A 25,539-nucleotide genomic window follows, 5' to 3' on the forward strand; every position below is an offset into this window, starting at 1 on the left:
TAAGATCAAACAGAAATAACTTTTCTTTACCCCATTCTCAAGCAAAATGCTTTCAGTAATGGTTTTAGGGGCAAGGGTAGGCATTAAAATCAAGTCAACAATGGCTTAAAGAATAAATTAATGAATTGTAAGCCCAAAACATTTTAAAAGATTTTCCATGAAGAATATTTTGTTCTAAAAGATATCTCCCCCTGAATTAAAAGAATCTTTTAAAATTCAGATTTGCAATAAATATTCCTTGAAACATGAGTTTAAAAAGATGTATCAAGGCAAACTCAAACTCATCACAAAGTTTAAATGCTTAAACAGAAATTCATGAGCATGTATCATAATAAGTGATTCTGTGTCAAAAACATCAAATTTGAGTGCAGAAATTTTGCATGTGCCAAGAGTTTCAAAATTATCAAGATCAAGATTTAGCATTGCTTCCCCTTACATTAGCTTAATTTTGATTTCATTCTTTTGTCTTAATTTATTTCTCCCCCTTTCATTTTGAATATATGAATTATGATTTTAGATTTCTCTTCTTTAGAAAACTTCTCCTTCACAGTAACTCAAAGGAAGGCAGATAGAAATACAAGTGCTTTTGACAAAAAGGATCTTTCATTGCATTGAAGAGATTACAAAAGTGAGTACAATGACATTGAAAGTCCTAGAAGACTATACAAAGATTTTTTAAGAAAAGAGGTGCTAGATCAAGAACGAGGATGTCTAGAGAAGGAAGCTCTTTGCTGGCACTCAAGGAGTAGATGAACACCATCTGAAATATTTGCCAAATTCTGCAGGATCTCTAAAGAGGACTGAGAGTAGGATCTGCTCATCTGATTTATGCTTTGAGTGTTTCTGTGAAGATTTCAAGAACAGTGTTGGCCAATCCTTCTGCATTTTCATTCAGTTTCAGTAGATCATTCCGCACTGATTCTTGTAGCTTTCTTGTGTCTTCTTCAATGTCAAGAAATCTTCCGTACTGACCTTGAAGTAGACTCCGAAGACTTCTCAATTCTTCTCTCATGTCTGCAACCATTTGACAGATTGTACATTTGATGGTACCAAATCTGTAGAATCTACAACTCTTGAACTTCTCAGCTCTTGCAGATTGTCATTCTTCAAGGCTTGAAACTGCTCAGCATTGAGTCTCACTGTAGAGGAATGCTGAGGATGAGTGTAGCAGCAAGGATCTTCTGTGGGAGCTGTAGCAGGTTCTTCACTTGGCTCAGGTGGCTCCTCTTCTGCAGTGGTTTTTGCTTCATCCTTCCTTATCCATTGACCATTTTTCTTAAGGAATCCCATTCGATGCAGTGAACGGTAATTATAAGTATCCTACTGTGACAGATTTTTTGATGATTCCCCCTCAAAGTCCGCACCGAACTCCTTAAGCACTAAGGTTAGCACCATTCCATATGGTAGGGAGGCTTTGGCTCTAGAGGTTGAATCTACCATATGTCTTATCATTAGGTGAGGCAGACTAAGGGGAATAGAATTAAGGATGTGGTACATGACAAGGATATCTCTTTCAGAAACAAAGTCAAATCTTCCTATTTTCGGAAAGAGAATCCCTCTAATAATGTGATGAAGTAATCTATTCTCTACACTAAGTAGGTTAGCAGAAATATCTTCAATATTATTTACATCATTTCTACTGAGGATTAGCTGAATGCCCAACTCTCTCTGTTCTAAGTAGTCATCGGTTGAGCCACAGGTTGGCATACTTAACACTCTCCCTAGGGTTTTCCAATCAAGATGAATCCTAGTACCCTTCACAACTGTCACGCCCCAAATCCGGATCATGACACGGCCGTGATATTGCAATCTTATGCACACAATAACACGAAGCCACTTAAAATTTCATAATAAAAATAAATAGTTTCATTTACTAATGTCATAACATTATTCATGAAGTCGGAACAGTATAGAACTTCTAAACTTTGATTATTACATAACATTTTCAGTTACCCCAACCGTGAATAACACCAAGCTCCCTGCTCCTAGTGGTCTTATTTATCTGTAGAAAAAAGTAGATAAAAAGATATGAGCTACACAGCTCAGTAAGTAACCAAGTACTATCTTATTGGATCAAGCATAATTATGCCAATTCAGTGTTTAAGAAGCTAACAGTTATGGCAAAATAAAGCATTTTATAAATGATATACACAAATCAGGTTATAAAGCAATGCATGTTCCATCAATGAAAGTTCATAAATATGAATATGAATCATATAAAATTCTTGCCATTATTCATGCTTTGAAATCCATACTTGCCATTATTCATGCTTCGAAAACCGTGCTCTCAGATGGTAGTGCAGCTATGGTCATTATTATTACCCGTGACAGGGCTATAATATTTACCAACTACTATTACCCGTTGGCGAGGCCATATGCCGAGCTATTATAACCCGCTGGCGAGGCCCATAATCTTTGCCGACTATTATTCCCCATTGGCAGAGTCTACATCAAGCTATTATAACCCGCTGGCGAGGGCCGTATGCTGAGCTATTATAACCCGCTGGCGAGGGCCGTATGCTGAGCTATTATAACCCGCTAGCGAGGGCCGTCTGCCGAGCTATTATAACCCGCTGGCGATGGCCGTACATAGCAATCTGAGAGTTTATGAATCATTATTCTTTTTCTTTCATAAATCATAATCATCATAAATAGGTTGGAAAATGATAAATGGCATCATATAATTTAAAATGCATAAACATGCCTCAAATATCATTTTCCTGCAGTCTAACATAATCATAATTTCATAACTCATACACCATCAAATATTCATGAAGGATGCTCTTTAATCAAATTCATGGATCATATGCAATCATATAGTTGATCCTAACTTTGAGAAAATACATCATATCAAATACAATTTCATAATTTTATACTTACAATTAAACAGTAATTTAAAATCAATAAGATTGTGCCAGGGTTACTTATAGCAATTTGCTTTCCAATTTCTTACATCCGGGTGACGAATCCTTGATCACCTAAATTAATCACATAGGGGTCACATTAATCCTTATTTATTTCATAAATTTTCTAATTTATCATAACATGAATTTACTTGCTTGGATCTCAAGTCCAATTTACCCAATTTGGAGCCATTGGGCTCGATTTAGAACCAGATTGGGTTTACATAGGTCAATTGGGTCTGCTGAGACTAACTCAGCTTAATTGGGTTCAGACCCAACTCAATTGGGCTTAACTTGGTTCGGATTTAACCTAATTTACAGTTTGGGTTCGTCCGGACTTAGTCCAATCTGATTGGGCTCGGGTTTAGTCAAATTTGGCTAAACCCATTTTTCTTTTCTTTTTCTTTTCTTTCTCTTTTCCTTCTCTTCTTCTTTCTTCTTCCTTCCCGAAGCTTCTCCCTTCCTTCTTCCATTTCCACCGTGATCTCCTCCCCCTCTTCTTCTCCTCTCCTCCCATGAGGCAAGGAGGCTCGGGAAGGACGGGCAACAGCCGACGGCGCCTGGCAGCCGGCCTGCGGCGCCCATGGTCGCGCCCGCGGCCGTGCCTGCGGTCGTGCCCGTGGCCGCATTGGCGTCCCGCGTCCCACGGCCGACGACCTGCGGTGGAGGTCGGCGCCCTCGGATTGACCACCGGTAAATATTTCTATTTTATTTTATTTTTCTTCCTCTTCCTCTCTTCTTTTTTTCTTCCTCCCCTTCTTTCTTCTCCCGTGGAAGGGAGATCGGACCCGGGGAAGGCCCGACCCGCAGCCGGTGGCGCTCTCCGGCCGGTCAGCGGCACCGTGGCTGCAATTGGTGCTCGCGGCCGCCGTGGCCTGTGGCCGACGCTACTCGCGGCCGCCCCGGCTGACGCCCACCTTTCCTTTTTTTTGTTTAGATTTAATCTCTAAACTAGATCTACAAAAATAAATTATGAAGAATGGCTTTACCTGTTCTGAAGGTGGTCGTCTGCCTCCTACTCCAGCGATGCGGCCTTCTGCTCCGGCGGCGTGGGTCTAACACCGGATCTTGACAAACGAGGAGAATTGTGAGAGAGGAAGACAAACAGTGGAGGAGGAGGAAAGGGTGGTGAAATGCCTAGCCGATCGGGGCTTCTTGTAGCCCTCGATCGCTGAGGGAGGTGGACGGTTGTAACCGTCCACCACCAGACATCACAAACGCCTGTACCATGGTGTAATGGCCCCCTTCCATTTCTCTTGGAACGGGGCGGTTATCACATTCTCCCCTCCTTAATAAAAATTTCGGCCTCGAAATTTGACGTTTCTTAATTCTTAAACAAATGAAGATACTTAGTCTTTTATTTAACATTCTACCATATTTCCGCTGCGCACTCTGATCTAGTCAACTCTTTGGAGGCTCAAACCTCAATATCAATTTGTATTAGCCCTAGTTTCGTAGCGTCTATAAGATTAACTTTCTTAAGATAGTTGTTTACATTTAAAGACTGATTTGATTCTTCGTATATGCATTCTAAAGAGGTAGAAACTTAATGGTTACATAGGAGTAGAGGAATCAATTAAGCATAATCATGTATAGAGTTGTTTTAGAATGATTACCTGTCACTACTTGATCACTTGCACTAGCATTCTGCTGAATCAATATAAAAGCCGAGCACCAGATTCAACAGGTTCCGAATCATTCTTCTTTTTATTTGGGCAGTCCCATGCCAAATGTCCATGCTGACCACAAGTGAAGCAAACTCCCATCTTCTTAAGACAAGGCCCCCCATGAGGCTTGCCGCAGTAGGTACAGGCCTCAAATCTCTTCTTCTTATTTGCATTACCCTCAGTGTCTCCTGGCCTGACATTATGACTTTCAATCATTCTGGGTCTCTTTGGATCATCTCTTTCCTTCTCTGACCTCTTCAGATCTGCTTCTACCTTCAGTGCTCTCTCCAGAGCCTCTCTATAGCTGGTAAAAATCAGAACTGACAACCGGGATCGAATTTCGTCCCTCAAGCCCTGCTCAAATCTGTTAGCCTTGCTTCTCTCAACCTCTATCATCTGAGGACAGAACCGACCCAGCTCAGTAAATTTGTTGGCATATTCTATGCCCGACCCAGTTCAAGGAAATACTGGTCATAAAACATCTTTTTGAATTCCTCCCATGTCGGTAGCTCGTCCTCACCCTCGAGTGCAGCTTCAATGGTCGTCCACCAGAACTCTGCATTCCTCTTCAGCATAGGGATAGCCAATCTGACCTTCACTTCTTAGGGATATTGCAAGGCTTTGAACATCTTCCCTACCTCTCGAATTCAGGTCTCAGCAACTAGAGGGTCAGCTCCACCATCAAACATAGGTGGGTTGAGCTTATGAAATCGCTCATAGTAGGACTCAATGGACTGTGCAGGTCGGGCAGCGGTCTACACCTGCTGCTGCATCTGCATCTTCATCTCCTGCTGCACCTGCTGCTGCATCTGCATCTCCTGCTGCACCTGCTGCTGCATCTGCATCTCCTGCTGCACCTGCTGCTGCATCTGCATCTCCTGCTGCATCTGTTGCTGCATCTGAAGGAGCTGAGTCATCACCTGACTTGCTCCGGCAAAATCGGCCTGGGTGGCAGCTGGGTTAGGAGTTTGCTTGGCTGGCTGCTTGACAACTCCTCTCCCTCTTGCTCCTCTCCTCCGAGCTGCAATATTTGCCAAGACTTCCTCCTCTCTATTCCTCATTTTCACCTATCAAAAATATTAGCATAATTCAATTAACTAATTTTCTTTCTTTTGAATATGCCGAATTTAATTGAACGAGACTTAACTACCCATTTTCCTTACTAAAACTTAAGAGTTTTTTTTTTTACTCATGATTAAACCTATTGCTCTGATACCACTAAATGTCACGCCCCAAATCCGGATCATGACATGGCCGTGCTATTTCAATCTTATGCACACAATAACACGAAGCCGCTTAAAATTTCATAATAAAAATAAATAGTTTCATTTACTAATGTCATAACATTATTCATGAAGTTGGAACAGTATAGAGCTTCTAAAATTTGATTATTACATAATATTTTCAGTTACCCCAACCCTGAATAACACCAAGCTCCCTGCTCCTAGTGGTCTTATTCATCTGTAGAAAAAAGTAGATAAAAAGATATGAGCTACACAGCTCAGTAAGTAACCAAGTACTATCTTATTGGATCAAACATAATTATGCCAATGCAGTGTTTAAGAAGCTAACAATTATGGCAAAATAAAATATTTTATAGATGATATACACAAATCAGGTCATAAAGCAATGCATGTTCCATCAATGAAAGTTCATAAATATGAATATGCATCATATAAAATTCTTGCCATTATTCATGCTTTGAAATCCATACTTGCCATTATTCATGCTTCGAAAACCATGCTCTCAGATAATAGTGCAGCTATGGTCACTATTATTATCCGTGACAGGGCCGTAATATTTACCAACTACTATTACCCGTTGGCGGGGCCATATGCCGAGCTATTATAACCCGCTGGCGAGGGCCATAATCTTTGCCAACTATTATTCCCCATTGGCAGGGTCTACACCAAGCTATTATAACCCGTTGGCGAGGGCCGTATGCTGAGCTATTATAACCTGCTAGCGAGGGCCATCTGCCGAGCTATTATAACCCGCTGGCGAGGACCGTACAGAGCAATCTGAGAGTTTATAAATCATTATTCTTTTTCTTTCATAAATCATAATCATCATAAATAGGTTGGAAAATAATAAATGGCATCATATAATTTAAAATGCATAAACATGCCTCAAATATCATTTTTCATGCAGTCTAAACATAATCATAATTTCATAACTCGTACACCATCAAATATTCATGAAGGATGCTCTTTAATCAAATTCATTGATCATATGCAAACATATGCTTGATCCTAACTTTGAGAAAATACATCATATCAAATACAATTTCATAATTTTATACTTACAATTAAACAGTAATTTGAAATCAATAAGATTGTGCCAGGGTTACTTACAGCAATTTGCTTTCCAATTTCTTACGTCCGGGTGACAAATCCTTGATCACCTAAATTAATCACATAAGGGTCACATTAATCCCTATTTATTTTATAATTTTTTAATTTATCATAACATGAATTTACTTGCTTGGATCTCAAATCCAATTTACCCAATTTGGAGCGATTGGGCTCGATTTAGAACCAGTGATTTAACCCAAGTTACAGTTTGGGTTTGTTCGGACTTAGTCCAATCTGATTGGGCTCGGGTTTAGTCAAATTTCGCTAAACCCAATTTTCTTTTCTTTTTCTTTCTTTTTCTTTTCTTTCTCTTTTCCTTCTCTTCTTTCTTCTTCCTTCCCAAAGCTTCTTCCTTCCTTCTTCCATGTCCACCGCGATCTCCTCCCCCTCTTCTTCTCCTCTCCTCCCATGAGGCAAAGAGGCTCGAGAAGGACGGGCAACAGCCGACCGTGCTTGCGGTCGTGCCCACAGTCGACTACCCGCCCCGCGGTGGAGGTCGACGCCCTCGGATCGACCACCGGTAAATATTTCTATTTTATTTTATTTTTTTTCCTCTTCCTCTCTTCTTTTTTTCTTCCTTCCCTTCTTTCTTCTCCCGAGGAGGGCCCGACCCGCAGCCGGCAGTGCTCTCCGGCCGGTCAGCGGCACCGGCCGTCCCTGTGGCTGCAATTGGTGCTCGCGGCCGATGGCCTGCGGCTGCCGTGGCCTGTGGCCGACGCTACTCGCGGCCGCCCCAGCTGACGCCCACCTTTCCTTCTTTTTTCTTTTTTTTTGTTTAGATTTAATCTCTAAGCTAGATCTACAAAAATAAATTATGAAGAAGGGCTTTACCTGCTCTGAAGGTGGTTGTCTGCCTCTTACTCCGGCGATGCGGCCTTCTGCTCCGGCGGCATAGGTCTAACACTAAGTCTTGACAAACGAGGAGAATTGTGAGAGAGGGAGACAGACAGTGGAGGAGGAAAGGGTGGTGAAATGCCTAGCCGATCGGGGCTTCTTGTAGCCTCCGATCGCTGAGGGAGATGGACGGTTGTAACCATCCACCACCAGGCATTACAAATGCCTGTACCATGGTGTAATGGCCACCTTCCATTTCTCTTGGAATGGGGCGGTTATCACAACAACGGTTTCAAAATCACCCATTCCGGTCTTTAAATTTGCATAGAATTCCTGGACTATGTTGGGATAGGTCGGAAGATTCAGGGAACATATGGTTTTCCACCCCATGGCTTTTAGTTTCAGACCTATGGTAAACCACTCGGTCTCTAAAAAGGCAAAGTCCATTTTTCTACCGAGAGAGACTGGACGGGTAACTAGGTACTTGCCTAGGAGGAGATGGAATGGTTTGAGGAGGAGGGGCATCAAATCTGGCCTTCAACCTTCTCTCTAAGGCTTTTGGAGCGGAGCTCTTCTTCTTCGAACGAATCACAGTTTGCTTCCTTGGCATTGTGAAGAGAGGAGTGTAACAGAGAGGAGCAGCAAGAAACCGAAGGAGAAATGAGTTGGAAATGGTCTGCCGCTCGGAGAAATGAGCTCTCTAGGTCGACTCGAAGGAATAGAAATGAAGAAGGAGTCGATTCGATTTGGGATTTTACTCCATCTCCCAAATCAGAAGTCGACTTGAACAAACACGAGTTAACTCCTGGGAGAAGGGGTCGACTCCTCATTTTGAGAGGTCGACTCCTCTGTCTCAGGGTCTTGAGTCGATTTGTTTCAGTCGACTTGAGACGACTCCTACCAGTCAGGGGTCGACTCCATTCCTGGAGTCGGCTCCTAAGGAGGGGTCAACAAGAATAAAAGATGTTATGATCAGATTTTTCTTATTATTCATTTTTAATATTAATTTATCAATTAAAATCAAGATTGGGGGAGTTATAAGTCAAGTTTTTGATTGAAGAAATTGCTTAATAACATTTCCTTTTAAGATTAAACACTTAAGTATTTTAAGAAATGTTTGGGAATGTTACTGTGAAAGTTTCAATTTAAGGTTTTAATCATTTATGCAATTAAGTTTAGAAACAAAAAAAAATCATACAAATAAAGCACCAAGTAGCATACAGATTTGCAGTTATAATCTTAAGAAAAGAATAATTCAAAAGTAAGAAGATTAAAATTCATTCATACCTTTCTTGTGCCAAAGTACCCAAAAAAAATATTTTCTTGAGACCATGGGTGATAAGGCACTCCTGCAAACACAACCTCAGATTTTCATTTTAAGTACCCAAACTTGCTTGGGTCCTTGAGGGTTAGTGCCAATGCTTCCTTTTGGAACCCATATTTGCTTAATAACTTTACCAAAAGATTTTTCTTTGAAAGTATTGGTAAAAGCTTTTGCAGGTCTTACATACATTTTTCTTAAGGTTTTTTGCTTTAACAGAGGATGATACCCAAGTCCAGCTTTATCAAAAACAGCTTGTTGATTTTCTAATATCAAGTTTAGCTTTTTTGAACTAAGAGTGAATTTATCAACAAGAGGTTTTAATTTATTAATCTCTAGACTTAGCTTTTCATTTTCTATGATTAGGCTTTGATTTTTCTGAATCAGTTTCTCTGAATTCGATTTCAAAAGATTATTTTCAGTACTCAATTTTTCTTTCATTTCACTAATTCGATTGTTCTTACTTTCTTCTGCTCTTCATCTAGGTTCTGATTCATGTTCAGTTCATGGGTCATCAGTGAACCTAGTAGCTCTTCCAAGGGTAGAATGTTGAGGTCTTTGGCCTCCTGTATTGCAGTCACCTTGGCTTCCCATATCTTTGGCAAACACCTAAGAATTTTTCTCATGAGTTCACTGTTAGTGTAGGACTTGCCAAGACTCTTTAGATCATTAATAATGTTAGTAAATCTGGTAAACATATCAGATATTGACTCATATTGTTCCATTTTAAAGAGTTCATATTTATGCACAAGAATATTAATTTTTGACTCTTTAACTTGGTTTGTTCCTTCATGAGTCACTTCTAATCTATCCCAGATTTCCTTAGCAGAGATGCAAGTAGATATTCTATTAAATTCATTTGCATCTAAAGAGCAGTATAACACATTTATGGCTTTAGCATTTATTTGAGCCAATCTTTTATCTTGCGCATCCCATTCAGTTTCAGATTTAGGAAAGGGGAAGCCATCAATTATTTTTGTGGGTGTGTGAGGTCCATTTAAAATGACAGTCCACAAATCATAGTTTAAGGCCTGAATGAAAATGCGCATTCGCGCTTTCCAATATGTATAGTTTGATCCACCAAACAGTGGGGGTCTGCTTGCGGATTGGTCTTCTAACATAGATGTCTCAACAGGGGCTGCCATTATCTTTAGCTTTGTTGATAGGATCAACAACAAATATTAGAGCACCTGCTCTGATACCAATTGTTGCCCAGATATGCAGCCCAAGAGGGGGGGTGAATTGGGTAATTAAAAAAAAAAAAATCTTAACAGATTTAAACTTAATCAGTTTTAGAGTTAAGTGCAGCGAAAAGATATCTTGCTAAAGCTCTTTGGGTGTAGGGCTTGAATTCAGTCCAAAGGTTTAGCAAGAAGGAATGTGATTGCTAATGTAAGTGCACTTGAAAAAGATCTAAGATAAAGTAGTAAATGCATAATAGAAACAATGTAAAACAAGGCAATCACAAATATAGAGTTTTATAGTGGTTCGGTGCCGACCTTGCACCTACATCCACTCCCCAAGACCTCTTGGGAATTCTACTATAATCTCTAAGATTACAGTCTGGTTGTTCTACAAGCTCACAACCAACTTGTTGTTTTTCGAGTGCACAATGAACCCGGTCGGTTTTCACAGGCTCACCGACTAGAACCTATCTAGTTGTTTTACAGGCACACAACCAACCTGTTGTTTTCTGGGAGCACAACGAACCTGATCGATTTTACAGGATCACCGACTAGAACCTATACCGTTTGTTTTATGGTGTCACAAACAACCCAGTTGGTTGTACCTTGGCTGACCAACTAAACCAATACCCCTTGATTCAATCCCCCAATTGAATCAAGTCACAAGATATGAAAATAAAGTTTAAGAACAAATACAAGCTTCTGAAATAAGCAGATATAGCAATCTAAACAAATGGATAAAGGATAGAAGCCTTCAAACTCAAGTCGATGTTGGAAGAACTCAGCTTCTCCTTTACTTGATCCTCTTCTGATTTTGCACGAAGCTGAGGATCACTGATGCAGCAAGTAGATGGAGAGAGAGCTTGGGATTCCGTCGGATGCACTCTTCTTCTTTCTTCTTCTTTGAATGGATCTTTTAAGCTCTTGGAAAGTTTCTCTCTAAATCTCCTTGAAATCTCTTCCCAATCTATTCTAAATCATCTCTCTACTCTCTCCTTGTTCTCATCTTCATTTTATACCTTTGGGTGGCGTGGAAGCTGAGAACTAGCCGTTAGACACAAAAATAGAGCCGTTGGAAATATGGAAAAACTAGCTGTTGGAGTTCTGTCCGTCCTCGAGTCGTCTCGGCAATTCTGTGAGTCGGCTCGACTGTAGCTGGAGTCGACTCTAGTTATTCTGGAACGGCTCGGCATCAGTGCTGTCGAAAAATTGATCTTCTGCCGTTCATTAGTGGAGTTGGCTCAAGATTTTCTAGAGTCGACTCGGCTAACTGTTCATTTGAGCTTGCTTTTTGTTCTTCCCTTTTGAGTGAGTCGGCTCGAAGATTTCTGGAGTCGACTCGGCCACTGTTCCTCTGAAAATCGCGTTTTTGTCTCTCGATCCTTTGGAGTCGACTCTTCAAACCCAAGGGTCGATTCATCTGCATCGGAGGTCGACTCAACAAATACAAGGGTCGACTCATTGAGGAATCCAGAAGTTGACTATCTGTCCAATGCTGAGACTGAGCTGGGGTCGACTCTTGAAACACAAGGGTTGACTCATTGAGATCAAGGGTCGACTCTTGAAACATAAGGGTCGACTCATTGAGATCGGGGGTCGACTCTTTAAGCACAAGGGTTGACTCCTGCTTCGCTGGGGTCGACTCTTGAGAACCTGGGGTCGACTCATCCACAGAACTTTGCTTTTCTTTCCTTGACATTAGCTGCTTGGGGTCGACTTCTTTGTTGAAGGGTTCGACCCTTAATCTGTGAATGCCTCTCATTCTCTATAAAAACTCATGTTCTATCTTTCTTGCCAAGACACAATCAGTAGTAAATATTATTCATAGTTTTGTGATCATCAAAATCAAACCTTGGGTCAACAACATGGATATAGCTTTGTATAAGTGCATGAATTTTATTGGAGCATGGAACTAGAATGCAACTCTGGAAGGTCAATCTTGTTTAACACTACCATATATGGTCGTTGAAGATAGTCTGGGTTGTACATTCGTAATTCTTGCAGGAAGGTCCACTTGTTGTCAAAGCTACTCTCAGCAAAAGTAGTGTTTTTTGATAATCATAAGCATACAATAGAGAAACATTAGCCACCGTAAAAGGATGAAGATATAGAGTCCAAATGTTCATGGCTTAGTTCATCCTTGATGCAAGCATCGTCATAGGCCAAGTGGATTTTAAAATGGTAGTATTATCATCAGAAAGAGTAGAGCTTATAAACATCTAGTTAAATCTTATCATCTGAAAGAGTAGAGCTTATAAACATCTAGTTAAATGGTAGTATTATCATCTGAAAGAGTAGAGCTTATAAACATCTAGTTAAATCTTATCTGTGTAGCATAAAGCATTTGGAAGTCCAAGATAATGCAAAATTAGTTATTAAACTTGAAAAAACCAACAAGGTTTAGGCAAATGCAAAACATATTAAAATATATGTACTATGAGAACCATAGCCTTAGTCCATAAGCACTCTTGCAGAAAGGACTTCAATTGGCCCTTGGTGAGTGTGCTTGAGTCACCCATCCACAACTACAAATTATAATAATGAAAAAAATCGCTAATAATGGCTTCAAAGACTCCATCTTCACCACTCTCGGCTCAAGCCTTGCTAGATCTTTAAGGAAGAGGAGAGAGAAGAGGAGAGGGGGTGGGGAGTAGGGGAGAGAAAGAGAGAGAAGTAATAGTCAAAAGTGAAAATATATTCATCGAGTTATTTAAAATAGTAAAAATCTTCGATAAGATAGGGGGTCACAACAATCCATACTTCCTCTGATACAAGGTTTGTTGTGCCGAAACTGAAGTCCGGACCGGTTATCTGGCGTCATGGGTCGGTATGCCCCCATACCATTCTGTGTCGAGCCCATACCGACACAGTAGAGGAGGCAGAAAAAAGGAAGAATATGATAGAAAAAGAGAGAGAAGGGGGAGAGAGGGAAGGAGAGAGGGTGGTGGAGGCTGGCGAGCTACACGAGGGAGGAGGCGGAGGAGGGGACCTGGAGGCGGAGCCCCTCCTCCACAGCTTGCTGGCCTCTGCAACCCTCTCTCTTTCTTCCTCTCCCTCTCCATTTCTCCCCCGCTCGCTCTTTCTCGGTTGCCGGAACCGTCCCGGTTTGCCACCGATACGACTCGATACTCTCCAAACCACTCGATTCGGGATGGTTCTACCGACCTGCTCTAACATGTAATTTACATTCCCAATGCTATATTTTAGGTTGCTTAAAAAAATCTTTGAGCAATTCTTTACCTAAAAACAACTGCATCTTAAGTTTAAGTGGAAGCTTTGTCAGATCCTGTCTAAAAACTTCCGGCCATATTTTCTAAGGTCCTTATTCTAGATTGCTTATATACATGTCCTAAGCCTCTCTTATTACTGGAGTATCTTACATCACACTTGATCATATCATACAATCTGCTGCCTATCTACTCATCTTCTATATCATAATATCTGAGCCATCATTAATAAGTTTATTTCTACATTTATCCTTGTTCTCCAAGCTATCAAATTGACACCTCAACACAACATATAGTTTATAAAACTTCAGGGCATGATAGCCCTTATCATAATATAGCATAAAAGTCAGATATGATTTTATAACAAGCAAAATGTGTTAATATGTTTTAGACACAACTGGAAATTGATGCAATTTTTGTATTAAACTAGACATCATATAATCACATGTTTACTAGAAGATACCATATCCAAGTTAAGGTTGGCAAACCCACTTGTTGAATCAAGCACTTACTACCATACTAAAAGCAATTGCTGTTAGTAGAGGCGCAACTTTATTTTCTTAAGTCGAGGCTGACCACCGCAAGGCACCCCCCACGGCTATCAACGGAAGAGCAGAGCTCCGTACTAAGCGACAGGTAGGCAGGAGGGGCTTCGCAATGCGTCCCCATAAGCGCATCGGCAGGCTGGGCTGTCAAGCACCGATGCCACCATGTGGACCCTATAAGCCACACGTGGCAGCGAACCCCTAAGGGGGGCTTGAAAAAATCCCAACAATCTCCCCCCTAAGCGACACCCTGGGAGTTTGAACCTGCAACCTCGCTCTGATAATACTCCTACTCCAACATTCAAGGATGCCAGATAAGTTTCAAGGTACCTAGGATCTATACTTATATAGCACTTATATGAACAGTACAAAGCAGGACTATACAACTACGATGTTAAAAAATATAATCAACTCAAGTGGTGTCTGTGCAATTGTTTGTTGCTTACCATCTCCACTTGTAGGATACTGCTAAATAAACATAGCTTTATCCTTTTTGTTGTTGGTACCTGTGAGTATCGAGCCGCCAGATGGGCCAACATGGACCAAAGTCGGCAGCCCATCTAGAGGCCACTATCCGTTGCTTCGAGGGGGGGAAGAAGTGGATGTACGGTGGTTCAGTCGTCGAACCCTCCAGAACCCACCCTTCTATTAACTGAACCCACGTCACTGTTTCTCCCTCACTATTCTCCTCCTTCCTCAGAGACCGGGCTCCCTGAACGGACGTCTGCATCGTCGGAGAAGGTGCTCGTGACTCCTCCCCAAAGTTAGGTAAGCTTCCGACCATCTTAGTTTTCCTCTTCCCAACCTTCTTCCCTCCCGATTTGCTTGGGATAACAGAGAGAGAGAGAGAAAGGAGGAAAGAAAGCAAGCAAGAAAGAAAGAAAGAAAGAGAAAGGGGAAGAAGGGAAGGCTCACCGTGTGTGGCCGTGAGCATCGCCGGTGCCGCTGACCCTGGCCGTGAGCACCGCGATGCTGCAGCCCGGTCATGAGAGTCGCGACCATCGTGGGGAGCGGCCGCAAGCTCGGCCACGGTCATCCCGCGACGCCGTCATCCCTCCGCGGAAGAAGATGGGTCGCCATAGGCGCCGCCGGCCTCGGCCGGCCCTCCCAAGAGCTCCATCGCCCCTCCTCTCGAGCTCCCTCTCCGCCGTGGGGTTCTCTCGAGCTCCAACGTGGGATTTTCCTTATGATCATGGGAAGGTGAGAGGAAGAAGAGAAGAAGAAAAGGAAAGGAAGAAGAGAGGAGGAGGAGAGGGAAAAAGAGAGAAGGGGAGAGCTACGGGAAGAAGAAGAAAAAAAAGGAGAAACAAGAAGCTTCGGGAAGAAACGGGAAGAAGGAAAGAAAGAGAAAAGAAAAAGAAGAAAAAGAGAAAAAAAAGGGAAAGGAAACAAAAGAAAAGAAGGAAGGCCCATCGTGGGCCGAACTAGGCCAAGCTTGGGCTCTGTTCATTGCGGGCCTAACTTAGGCCCAGTTTAACCATGTTTGGCCCAGTTGGGGCCGTACCCCTTTGTGGGCCCAACTTGGGCCCAGTCCAGGCTTGTTGGGCTCTATTTGGGCCGTACCTATTGTGGGCCCAACTTGGGCTCAGTTCAGCCATGTGGGACCCTGTTGGACCGAAAATAGTATTTTTGATTTTGCTTAGCCCTGAAATTAACAAGAAAATTAATTATATCTAAATAGGTGCAATTGATCCGTTTGTTGGAAGTGGAATTTACGCAACAAAAGGTAAGTAATTTAATACCTCAAAGTGTATTTTTCAAAGTATTTGATAAAATAATTATTACTGATTGAATCTTGAGATATATTTTGTACCTAGTAAAATAGGTCATGCATGTTAAATATTATTTGAAATTTATTATGTTATATGTTATGAAATCTGAAAAATGTGACTGGGCAAATGATGAAAAATTTATTTTGTATACATGTATGTATTCTCAGCATGGCTATGATCTGGCCCCGCCAATGAAGATTATTCGTTGGCCCTGTCGACTTGTATCTGTGAGAGACCAGTTTCGACACCGTACCATCGGTGATTAGAATAGTGGTGTTTGGACACCGTACCATCGATGTTTAATAATAGTGGTGTTTGGACATCGTACCACCGGCGTATAATAATAGTGGTGTTTGGCACTTTGTGCGACCCATGCCACTAGATTTCATGGCCATAGCCTACATATGTTGGAATTTTAGTATCAAAGTTTTTGTGAAAATGATGATAAGTTTTGAAAAGAAAAATTAGAATGCTTATTGTGATTTATTTTTCAGTCATTATTTTGTATGTTAATTAAACATTTAATATGCTCTGACCCCACTCTGGGGTATTATGTTGTTTACTGGGCTAGTATAGCTCATTATTCTATTTTCTTTGTTTTTTAGATCCAGAAGCTTGATCGCACGGGATTGGGGAGTGCGATACATTTTGGAAGTTTTTGCCAAAATTAGAATTTTGGTTAGTCAAACTAAAATATTTGAACTATGTTGATATATGCAAATTTTGAAAACTTTGTAAGATTGTTTTGTATATATATAAATGTTTAAGCAAATTTTAAGCATTTGTGATAGCTTTGACATGGTCAGCTGCCTTGCGTGCCCGTGCGGGCGTGCGACGTCTGCCGTGCTCCGGGCTCGGGGCGTGGCAGTACCATTTGCTTTTCTTTTTTCTTTGAGGATTTAAATATCACCTATTCATTAAGAAAAGGTATAAGAGAATCCTCCTTCAAGATGATAGGGATATAAAAGGGCATCCTAATGCACAAGGCTCCTACCACTGTGGGCGTTGGGGAGGGTCGTATGTATGTTATCTGCGCATGCGGAGAGGCTTCGTATTTGAACCCATGACACTAGGTCATAATGGAGCAGCCTTACCTCCACATACAAAGAGGTTGTTTCTATGTTTCAAAAAAAGAGGTGGCTTAGAGCACGAGGCTCCCGCCATTGCGGGGTCTAGAGTCCTAGATGATAGGGATATCATGAGCCCAAATTCAAAAAAGGGATGGGTTGATAAACAGTGTGTTTGACAAGCCAATGGATGCACCCTATTTTTGAGCTGCACTTCTTCTAAATCTCTTTTAAAGACTATTTATCCTCTATAGAAAGATATGCACAAAGAGCATATAAAATATTACTATCAAAAATGAAATTTTATTATTCATGTTAATTCAAAGCATCTAACACATGCATGCGCTTAACTTTAGACACTGGAGTTCACAAAAGACAATGTTAGCAATGTCAATATGGAGAATCTCAATTCTACCATAATCAGATCTATCTGAAGGATAAATATTTCCATGTGGATCATCATTGGAGTATTCCAAAACTTTTTTCTAAGATGTTTGAAAGAACTATAAATAAAATTTTAAGTTAAGCACATAGTCATTGTCCACAGCTCTTTTAGAATAAATAATCTATCACATGCAATCTAGTTGAAAAATTGATGAGAGAAGTTTGAAGCCTATTAGACTCCCAAAAACTTTTCACAGCAATGGAAGTTTTGAAATCCTTTGCAGACTCTAGCTATCAGTTTCATGCTTATGCTGTGGTCTTTTGCGTGTTCAGGATATTCATCTGTTGGTCGATTTTGTTTTTGGATCCTTTGCGAAGTTCAGTTTTCTTGTTCGCGTGGCATGGCTACTTCTTAGCCTTTATAGCTATGTCTGCTAATAAAACATCAGTTCAATAGCTAGAACCACATTCAACTATTTCCACACTAAAGTTATCTACTACAGTTAGCTATTGAAGATGTTCCAGTTAAAAAAAAAAGAGCAAAAACAAAATGAAGATAGAAACTAATAAATTGCTACATAAGGAGCAAAAATATAGGTTACTCCCTGACAGTTCTATAATCATTTATGGGGTTCTCTGCAGTAGCATCAACAACATGAACAAGAAGCCGAGTTCGCCTTAGGTGTCTCAAGAAATTCCGACCAAGCCCCTGTAATAAAATATATTTTTTTTTTTGTGAATAAAGCATCTGATGCTGTCAATAAAGGAAAATATGACAAGATACGATGCACACAGAAGTACCTTGCCTAAATGAGCACCTTCGATCAGACCAGGCAAATCAGCTAATGTTGCTCCTGAGGAATACTTAGGTGCTTCTAAAGTAGGGTCTCCATCAAGGCGACCAAGGCTTGGCATTAAAGTTGTGAGAGGGTAGTCAGCAATATCTGGTTTTGCAAGCGTGATAGCTGCCAAAAGAGTTGACTTTCCAGCATTCGGGAGTCCCTGGAGGGAGCAAATAAGATACCCTTCAACAAAATGTTCCTTTATTTAGTACAAATAAGCTATACATGAGTAAGCACTTCACTAAATTCAATGCAACAAGGATTGAGTTGATAAGGTAGCTCTCTAGAACCAATATATCAATTACAGAGCTCCAATTGCCAAATGAAATGTTGATATGCTCTTTTTTTTTTAATATAGTAAGCACTATTTGTTCTGATGTCTTGGGCCTTGGCAATGTAATGGTTGTTTGTTTATATTAATTCAAACATGGTGCATTTTTATCATGTTTTATAAGGACTTATGACAATAATATGAGCACTGGGCTTACTGAATAATGTAAAGCACAGGTTGGCATGGGTCACCTTCTTTGCACCCCTTCATAAAAGCATCCTTATGTAAAATAAAAACTGGTGAAGTATTAATAGAGCAAATCAAAGTGGCTTCAGCAATGGTTGTGGATGAGTAAGGGTAGACTTACCTGATTCAAGAATCCAGGAGGGTTTAGATAATCTCAGTAGGTCTAGATATACTACAAATGGCAAACATAACCAAAGTGATAGAATAAGTAGTTACTTAGGAAAATATGAGCATTGTTACTGCAGCAAAGGGACAGATATATGATTATACTTATGTTCTCAATTTAATTGGTGTTTCCATTGCTAGCGGCAAATCACTAAAATATCCATGATAGTCAAAGTCAATGTTGGCCCCTTGGATGTTTTTACATGAATATCTGGGTTCACGTTAAATCATTAATACATGATTGATCATATTAAGCTCCAAAAGAGCACTATACAAAATTAAATCATGCTAAAAATATCACTAGCAAGAATAGTATGCTCAAACCAATCAAAAGGCTTTGGGATCTCATGATCAGCCTAGGAAGGGATGCAAAGAACCAACATTAGGATCACTCTAGTAGATGAGCTTGTATAATGGAAACAGTTCCAGTTGAAACCCTGATCATATTAATAGCTGCAGTAATTCATCTTTGTTGACAAGCTTCCACCTATTAAGCTTGGAGCAACACCAAAATATACATGAGCATGATAAAAGTAATAGAAGAAACTGAAGCACCAAGGAAGCAAGAATGATGCTCAACCTCACTACTGCAAGAATTAAGAGCTAAGGACACAGTAAGGCACATATACACCTTACAGCAAAATGACTGACAGGGTCTAGACAATGCAACCAAGCATTGAGCACTTAGCAGGCCAATAATTTCCAAGTGAAATAGCAAAACATACAAAAAATGAATATAGTATCAAATCTCTTAATATAAATAGGCTTTGCTGATGTTCAAACACTCTCAGCGAAGACACTGTAGTTCTGGTCAGCCAAGTGTGAAAGGGCAATATAAACCAAGAGAACAAGGCTTTGTAAGTTAAACACCGAAACGATTTTACGGATACCAAGATGCTGTCAGCAATCTCGAAAAGACACCAAATGCCAGAACAGAGTGTAAGAGGCAGTTAACCCATAAACAGAAAATAGATGGAACAAACGGTTTAGAAAAAGGTCCTCAAGGAATGGCCAAAAATAAATCCTTGAAAAAGGGTCCTGCAAGAAATAAAACGAAAACCTCAGACAGATCTTGAATCAAATCCTAATCAAATTACATGAGTTCTCTAATTGTGATTTAAGTTTCTAATTAGGCAACAATCTAGCTAGCTTAAGTGTCCGTTTCACTCGAACTAACCAAAAAAGGAAAAAAAGAAAGAAAAGACCTGCATAAAGTTAGAAAGGCTCAAGAATAGAAATAGACTGGTAAAAAAAAGTGTAATTTATTTGGAAAAATTTAGTACTAAAAAAGTATTTGAAGACATTTCAAAACCTTCTTTTGCATAGAAAAAGTGAGTTAAATTTTCTGACATTTTGAGGTTCTATTGTAAGTAAGCAAAACACAGAAAACGCTTGTTTGCAACCACTGACTAGGTTAGCGGAAAAGGCACCGAAAACATCTAAGAAAGAGCCTTAAAAAGCTCTCGAGGTCTACCAACTACAATGATGCCAATGTAATTTGAGACTAGCAATGCTCATGCAAAATAGTCCTCCAACAACAAAAACAAAAGGAAAGTGATGAAATTATCCAACAGCTGAAAAGTCCTTTGGATTTGTCAATCCATGGCAAGTGTGGTGTTCCCCAAACTTCTCATTGGAGGCTTTTGAAGAGGTCTACTACCATGCATTCTTGCATATAAGAGTGGGAAAAAAGCACACTACAGGGAAAGTGGCTTTCCCAACAGTGATCCGCCGATGCTATAAAGAAGCGTCTTCAATCAGTCACCGCACCAAATTTTGGCGATGCGAGGAGGTAACGTCGATATATTCCGGCGCTTAAAAGCATCGAAAGTGGGAAGAGAGCTATGATGACATTTATAAGCATCGTCGGAAGCCTAAGGTAATACGGTGCTTTTTAAAAGCGTCGTTGGAAGACTTAGTGCGCTAAGGCGATGCTTTAGAAAGCATCGTCGAAGGCCTAATCGTCGTCCTAGGAGGACGCTTTAGAAAGCATTGTCAGAGGCCAAATCTCACCCCCAAGATGATGCTCTAAAAAGCGTCGTCGAAGGCCTAATTTCTCCTAAGACGACACATTAGAAAACATCGTTGGAGGCCGATTGCCCCCAACAATGCATTATCCCCCCCTCCCCAAACGATGCTTTACAAAGCGTTGTCGAAGCCCCCTCCCTATCCCTAAACCCTCCAGCTGCCCCCCCTCGTTACAAATCCCTAACCCCTTCCAACCCAGCCGTCCCTCCTTACAAATCCCTAACCCCCTCCCCTTCTCTCTCCGTCGCTCGCTTGCGTCTCATTTTAGATCGATCTTTCTTGATCTCCTACGATGGTTGCGAACTCCGTCCTCGCTAATGGTGGCAAGTGGCAATCGCCCGGCGGCCTTGTGGCGGTGTACAGCGAGGTGCAGACGAGCCGCCTCAACCACCCCCTCCCCCTTCCCTCCGTCGTCAGAGGGCCCTTCAAGATTATCGATGAGGCTCCGAACTCCGCCGCCGGAAACCCCGTTATCCATCTTCCTTCATTTCTCTCTTTTGGTTCTTGGTTGAGATCTATGTAGATCGACTTGAGGTTCTGATAGTAATGCTTGTGATGGTATGGGTTGCATATGAGATCAAGTAGCTGTTTCCTAATCTCTTCGGTCAACCATCGGTCATGCTAGTGCCAACGGGCGTCGTTCCGTCGGAGATGGCTGGGAGTCTTAATGTCGGTAATGGTGCTCTCCGGAGGCCAAGCTCCCGATGGGCACAATGTCATCTTTGGGATCTTTGGTGAGTGCTTCTTTTCATGGTTTCTTTTGGTTGTCCTTTTCTCCCCGTACAAATTGATTGATTTCGTTCTTTGTCCCTTTGTAGTTGTGGATGCTTTTGTGTTTTTGGTTGATTGATTGTTAGATTGATCTTTTGATTTTTTTTTTCGTTTCTTTTCTATGGTTTTTGGTAGATTACTTGCAGGTATCGAGCCAAGGGGAGCACGTTGTATGGATTTAAGGGAGGTCTGGCAGGGATCATGAAATGCAAATACGGTGCTAGAAGGATGACCTCTGACCTTTAAAGCTTGCTAAAAGGGAAAAAAAATTTAAAATATTTTTTTTATAAAAATAAATAAAATGATGCTTTAAAGCGATGCTATAAAAAAATTAGCAGTTAATAGTTGACGCTTTCAAGAGGCGCTAACTGCCTGATGCTTATAAGCGTCGACTTTTAGTGATGCTAAAGCGTCAGCAGATTTTTTTTCACTCTTACATAGCCGACACTTTTGCAACGCTTTAGAAAGCGTCGGCAGCAAAATTACCGACACTTATAAGCTTCAGTATAGGCTTTAAAAAGCGTTGGAAAAGACAAGTTTTTTTGTAGTGGCATAAACAACATCTACTTGCGATGGTGACAATACAGTAAATGATATGAGAGATTGGTTTCCAAATAAATACAAAATTATATGGGCGGCCAATGTAGAAATAGAGTCCACTGCTAAAAAAAATAATGCAGCAAAAGATCATTGGCTTCTGTTCTTCTTTCCTTTTTAGATATTGCAAGCATTAGAAAAAACACTCAAGAGCAAAAACTTCCTTTGTTGTCAATCTTGTAAATGATTCTTGCATTTCTTTCATAGTAGCCAAACATTTTTCTGAAAAAATATAAAAGTACCTTGCAAGGAAGAAACAATACAATTTGTCACCACCTTCACACATTTGGAAGGTACTTTTGATACCACCTTATAAGTGCTAGGCATTACACGGCTTACTGGCTTATTTCAATCATGCATCCTTTTATGACCTTTCCAAATAAAAGCGATATATCTTGAAACTCTTGACCAAATTTAAAGTAATAATAGTCAGGCCCTCTCACCCTCATTTAACTAAAAAAGAATAAGCTTTTATATGGCCTTCCAATTATTTTGCACTTGAAAGGCATCATGTATCGTATTGTACAAATAAAACTGAGTATGCAAGTATTTCAAAACACATGGCAATCAAAGTTAATACTACATCCCATCTAAAGTTCCTCATGGTAAGTAAAAATTGTCATCTTCATCAACCTAGTTAAACTTATCTCTAGATACTGCAGTTGATGGTTTAAAAGAAAGAAGAGCACAGCACTACTGACCACTAATTTCATATAATAAATGTCAAACCTAGAAAGAACTTCAAGATTGTTCACATACCCCACAAGACCAGCATCAGCAACCACTCTTAAGATGAGTTCCAAGCTAACCTCCTCCCCAGGCTGACCAAGAACTAGAACCTTCAAAAAAGCAGCAGCAAGATGCTTATACAGAGAAAAAAAAAAAATAAAAACACCTCGTGAATGAGACCAACTATAACTTTAATAGCTATACTGATATAACAAATAAATTATGGGATACATACGCCAAAGTTTCAGGTATAATGATATAGGAAATCCATCTGATCCAAAATCTTCATATAGGACCCAGTTATTCTCCTTGTGTTAAGGCTTTCATCCTTTCAGTTTGTGTACCATTAAGCAAAAATCAAAAGGCTTAAAATATAATGTTATGTGAAACATTTGTGAATAAATTATGTGACATATACTGCTAATAGCAAATAAATTATGCAATAGATATGCCAAGGTTTAAGGTATAATGTTATAAAAAATCCAACCGATTCACAATCTTCATATAGGGTTAGGTATTCTCCTTGTGTTAAGGCTTTCATCCTTTCAGTTTGTGTACCATTAACAAAAGTCAAAAGGGATAGAAATATTTTATAGCCTCTCTGTCATTTTCTTGCTTACTCTAAAATGGGCTTTTCGTTCTGTGATCTTGGCAGTGTTTGTCTAATGGATCAAGGTGCATATCAGGAATTAGATTACCACATCTACATACTCAACCATAGATTCCAAATTAACATATGCTCAAAGCTCAAAGTAGATCAAATCAGAAGGCAAGTTTCAACAGTCATGATAGCGTGTAGTGGAAGATCTTTAAATTTTGAGGTTGTAGTTAATGGTCTGGTATGCAATACAAGTTATGTTTCATTCTTTGGTTTTTTGAAATCTCTCCGTTATATTTTGCGGAATTAATTTGGTTTAACATTAAAAGAGGAGTAAGTTTTAAAATTTTAAAGAAGTTATCAGCCATAGTTTTTTGTGTATGACCAGAACCCTAGGCGAAGCAAGGTTTCTTGCTTACTTTTTGAGTTCTCAGAAATCCCTGGGAATTAAAAGCAGAAACTGTCATGAAATGATAAGTTCAGCTCAGCCTGTTCACAACTCATCTCAACTTTTAGGACTAATTTAATCTTTCATTAATAATTTGTCTCCTTTTTGTCTTCATCTTCGATAAAAAAAGGTTCAAATTATATCATTCCTAATCCTTCTTGAATCACATCTTAAATATCAACGACCAATTTCTCCTAGAGAGAGAGAAAACAATGTGAGATGAACTTACTCAAAAGCCTAGCTGACATCTTCAGATAAAGTTCAAAGGATATTGTAGCCATACCATTCACATATTAATAAGAGTCAGAGGCAGCAGTATATGTGTTATATATACAAATTTAATGTTATGGAATTTGGACAAATTGATGCATGTCAACCAATAAATTAGATACATGCAAATAGCAGAGATTGCATATGTACATTGCAAAACATTCAAACTAAGAGTATCAACTAATACACATGACTAATATTTATATGTTTATTTGAGTATTTTTAGCTGCAAAAAGTTGGTATCCTTAGCAGTCATTCATGAGATCATAAAGCAATGAAAGACAGCAATTACAAGGTTCTAGATCTAGAAGTCTTGATTGTGTACTTTATTATTATACAACATCAACTATTATTGCGTTGAATGCAGTCAAGTGTTGGTCCCTGCTGCATGGCATGTATTCCGCCAGCCAAGGACAGGCATAGAACAGGGGGTACGTACCCCTTGTATTGCTCTTACTAGAGTGCATACCAATTCTTATTAGTCCATGCTGGTGCATGCCAATTGGCACACAGTAGCATGGATAGACAAAGACCAGCATAAACTCATTGTTCATGTTATAAGGACGGCACATGGCCAGCAGGCACCACAAAGGCACAAACAGTATGTTACCAGACCATGCCGACCTTTGACAGACACAAGTGCTGCAAATAGGAGTTTTCCTCAGAATGCAATCTTCTCCATTTTCTTACTTTCCTGAATTTAATTAATTAATTAATTAATAGTTTGATTGATCAATAATGCATCTCAAGTACATCAAAGGCATCACATGTTGACAGCTACAATTCATTTTGAGACTCAATAAATTACAACTAAGCAAGTACAATAATTGATAGATATACCTAAATTCAGCTTCAATAACACTGTGACAGAAGCTTACCTTGTCACTTTCATCCCTCATCACATTACTAGATAGTGCCATCAACCTTTTCCTTCTATGTTCAGGCATCTCTAACAAGCTAATCTGTGAAAAAAAAGGGCATGACACGTATAACAGTGAATAAGTGAATAAAAGTTGATTAAGCACTATGGTAAAATGAAAATATTGTGTATTGACTATCAGGCTTAATCTGCTTGCCGCTTTAGCACATACTAGAATTATAAAGAGACATCAAAATTACATAAGCATATTTTATTATACTGCATACAACAGGACGCAAAAGAAAATTGAAACTTTACAGGCATAATAGCAAGATGATCAAGGAATCTTGGTAGCAAGCAAGTAAATTATGCAGTCAAAAATTTGGAGACGGCCACTAGACAAACCCATCAAATTTCATCTTGGTCTATGACATGGACATAATCATCGAAGCCCCTT

The 25,539-nt window shown here is 40.0% G+C and overlaps 1 protein-coding gene across 1 annotated transcript in view; it reads right to left on the reverse strand.

Annotated features, from left to right (window-relative positions):
* Positions 1-584: 584 nt before the first annotated feature.
* Positions 585-25,539, reverse strand: part of LOC103720278 (putative GTP-binding protein OBGC2) — a 31,328-nt gene continuing 6,373 nt past the window's right edge. Inside the window, exons 9-14 of the mRNA XM_089928872.1 lie at positions 25,102-25,185; positions 22,934-23,017; positions 18,060-18,260; positions 17,861-17,967; positions 16,802-16,803; positions 585-12,260 (exon numbers count right to left, since the gene is read on the reverse strand). Coding sequence (XP_089784998.1) covers positions 12,160-12,260; positions 16,802-16,803; positions 17,861-17,967; positions 18,060-18,260; positions 22,934-23,017; positions 25,102-25,185 — 579 coding nt within the window. The 3' untranslated portion in view covers positions 585-12,159. The remainder of the gene's footprint in view (positions 12,261-16,801; positions 16,804-17,860; positions 17,968-18,059; positions 18,261-22,933; positions 23,018-25,101; positions 25,186-25,539) is intronic.

Source organism: Phoenix dactylifera, chromosome 2 (genome assembly GCF_051530095.1).
Source record: "Phoenix dactylifera cultivar Ajwa chromosome 2, Ajwa_hap1_PhDact_Kaust_v1.1, whole genome shotgun sequence".
Classification (NCBI taxonomy): domain Eukaryota; kingdom Viridiplantae; phylum Streptophyta; class Magnoliopsida; order Arecales; family Arecaceae; genus Phoenix; species Phoenix dactylifera.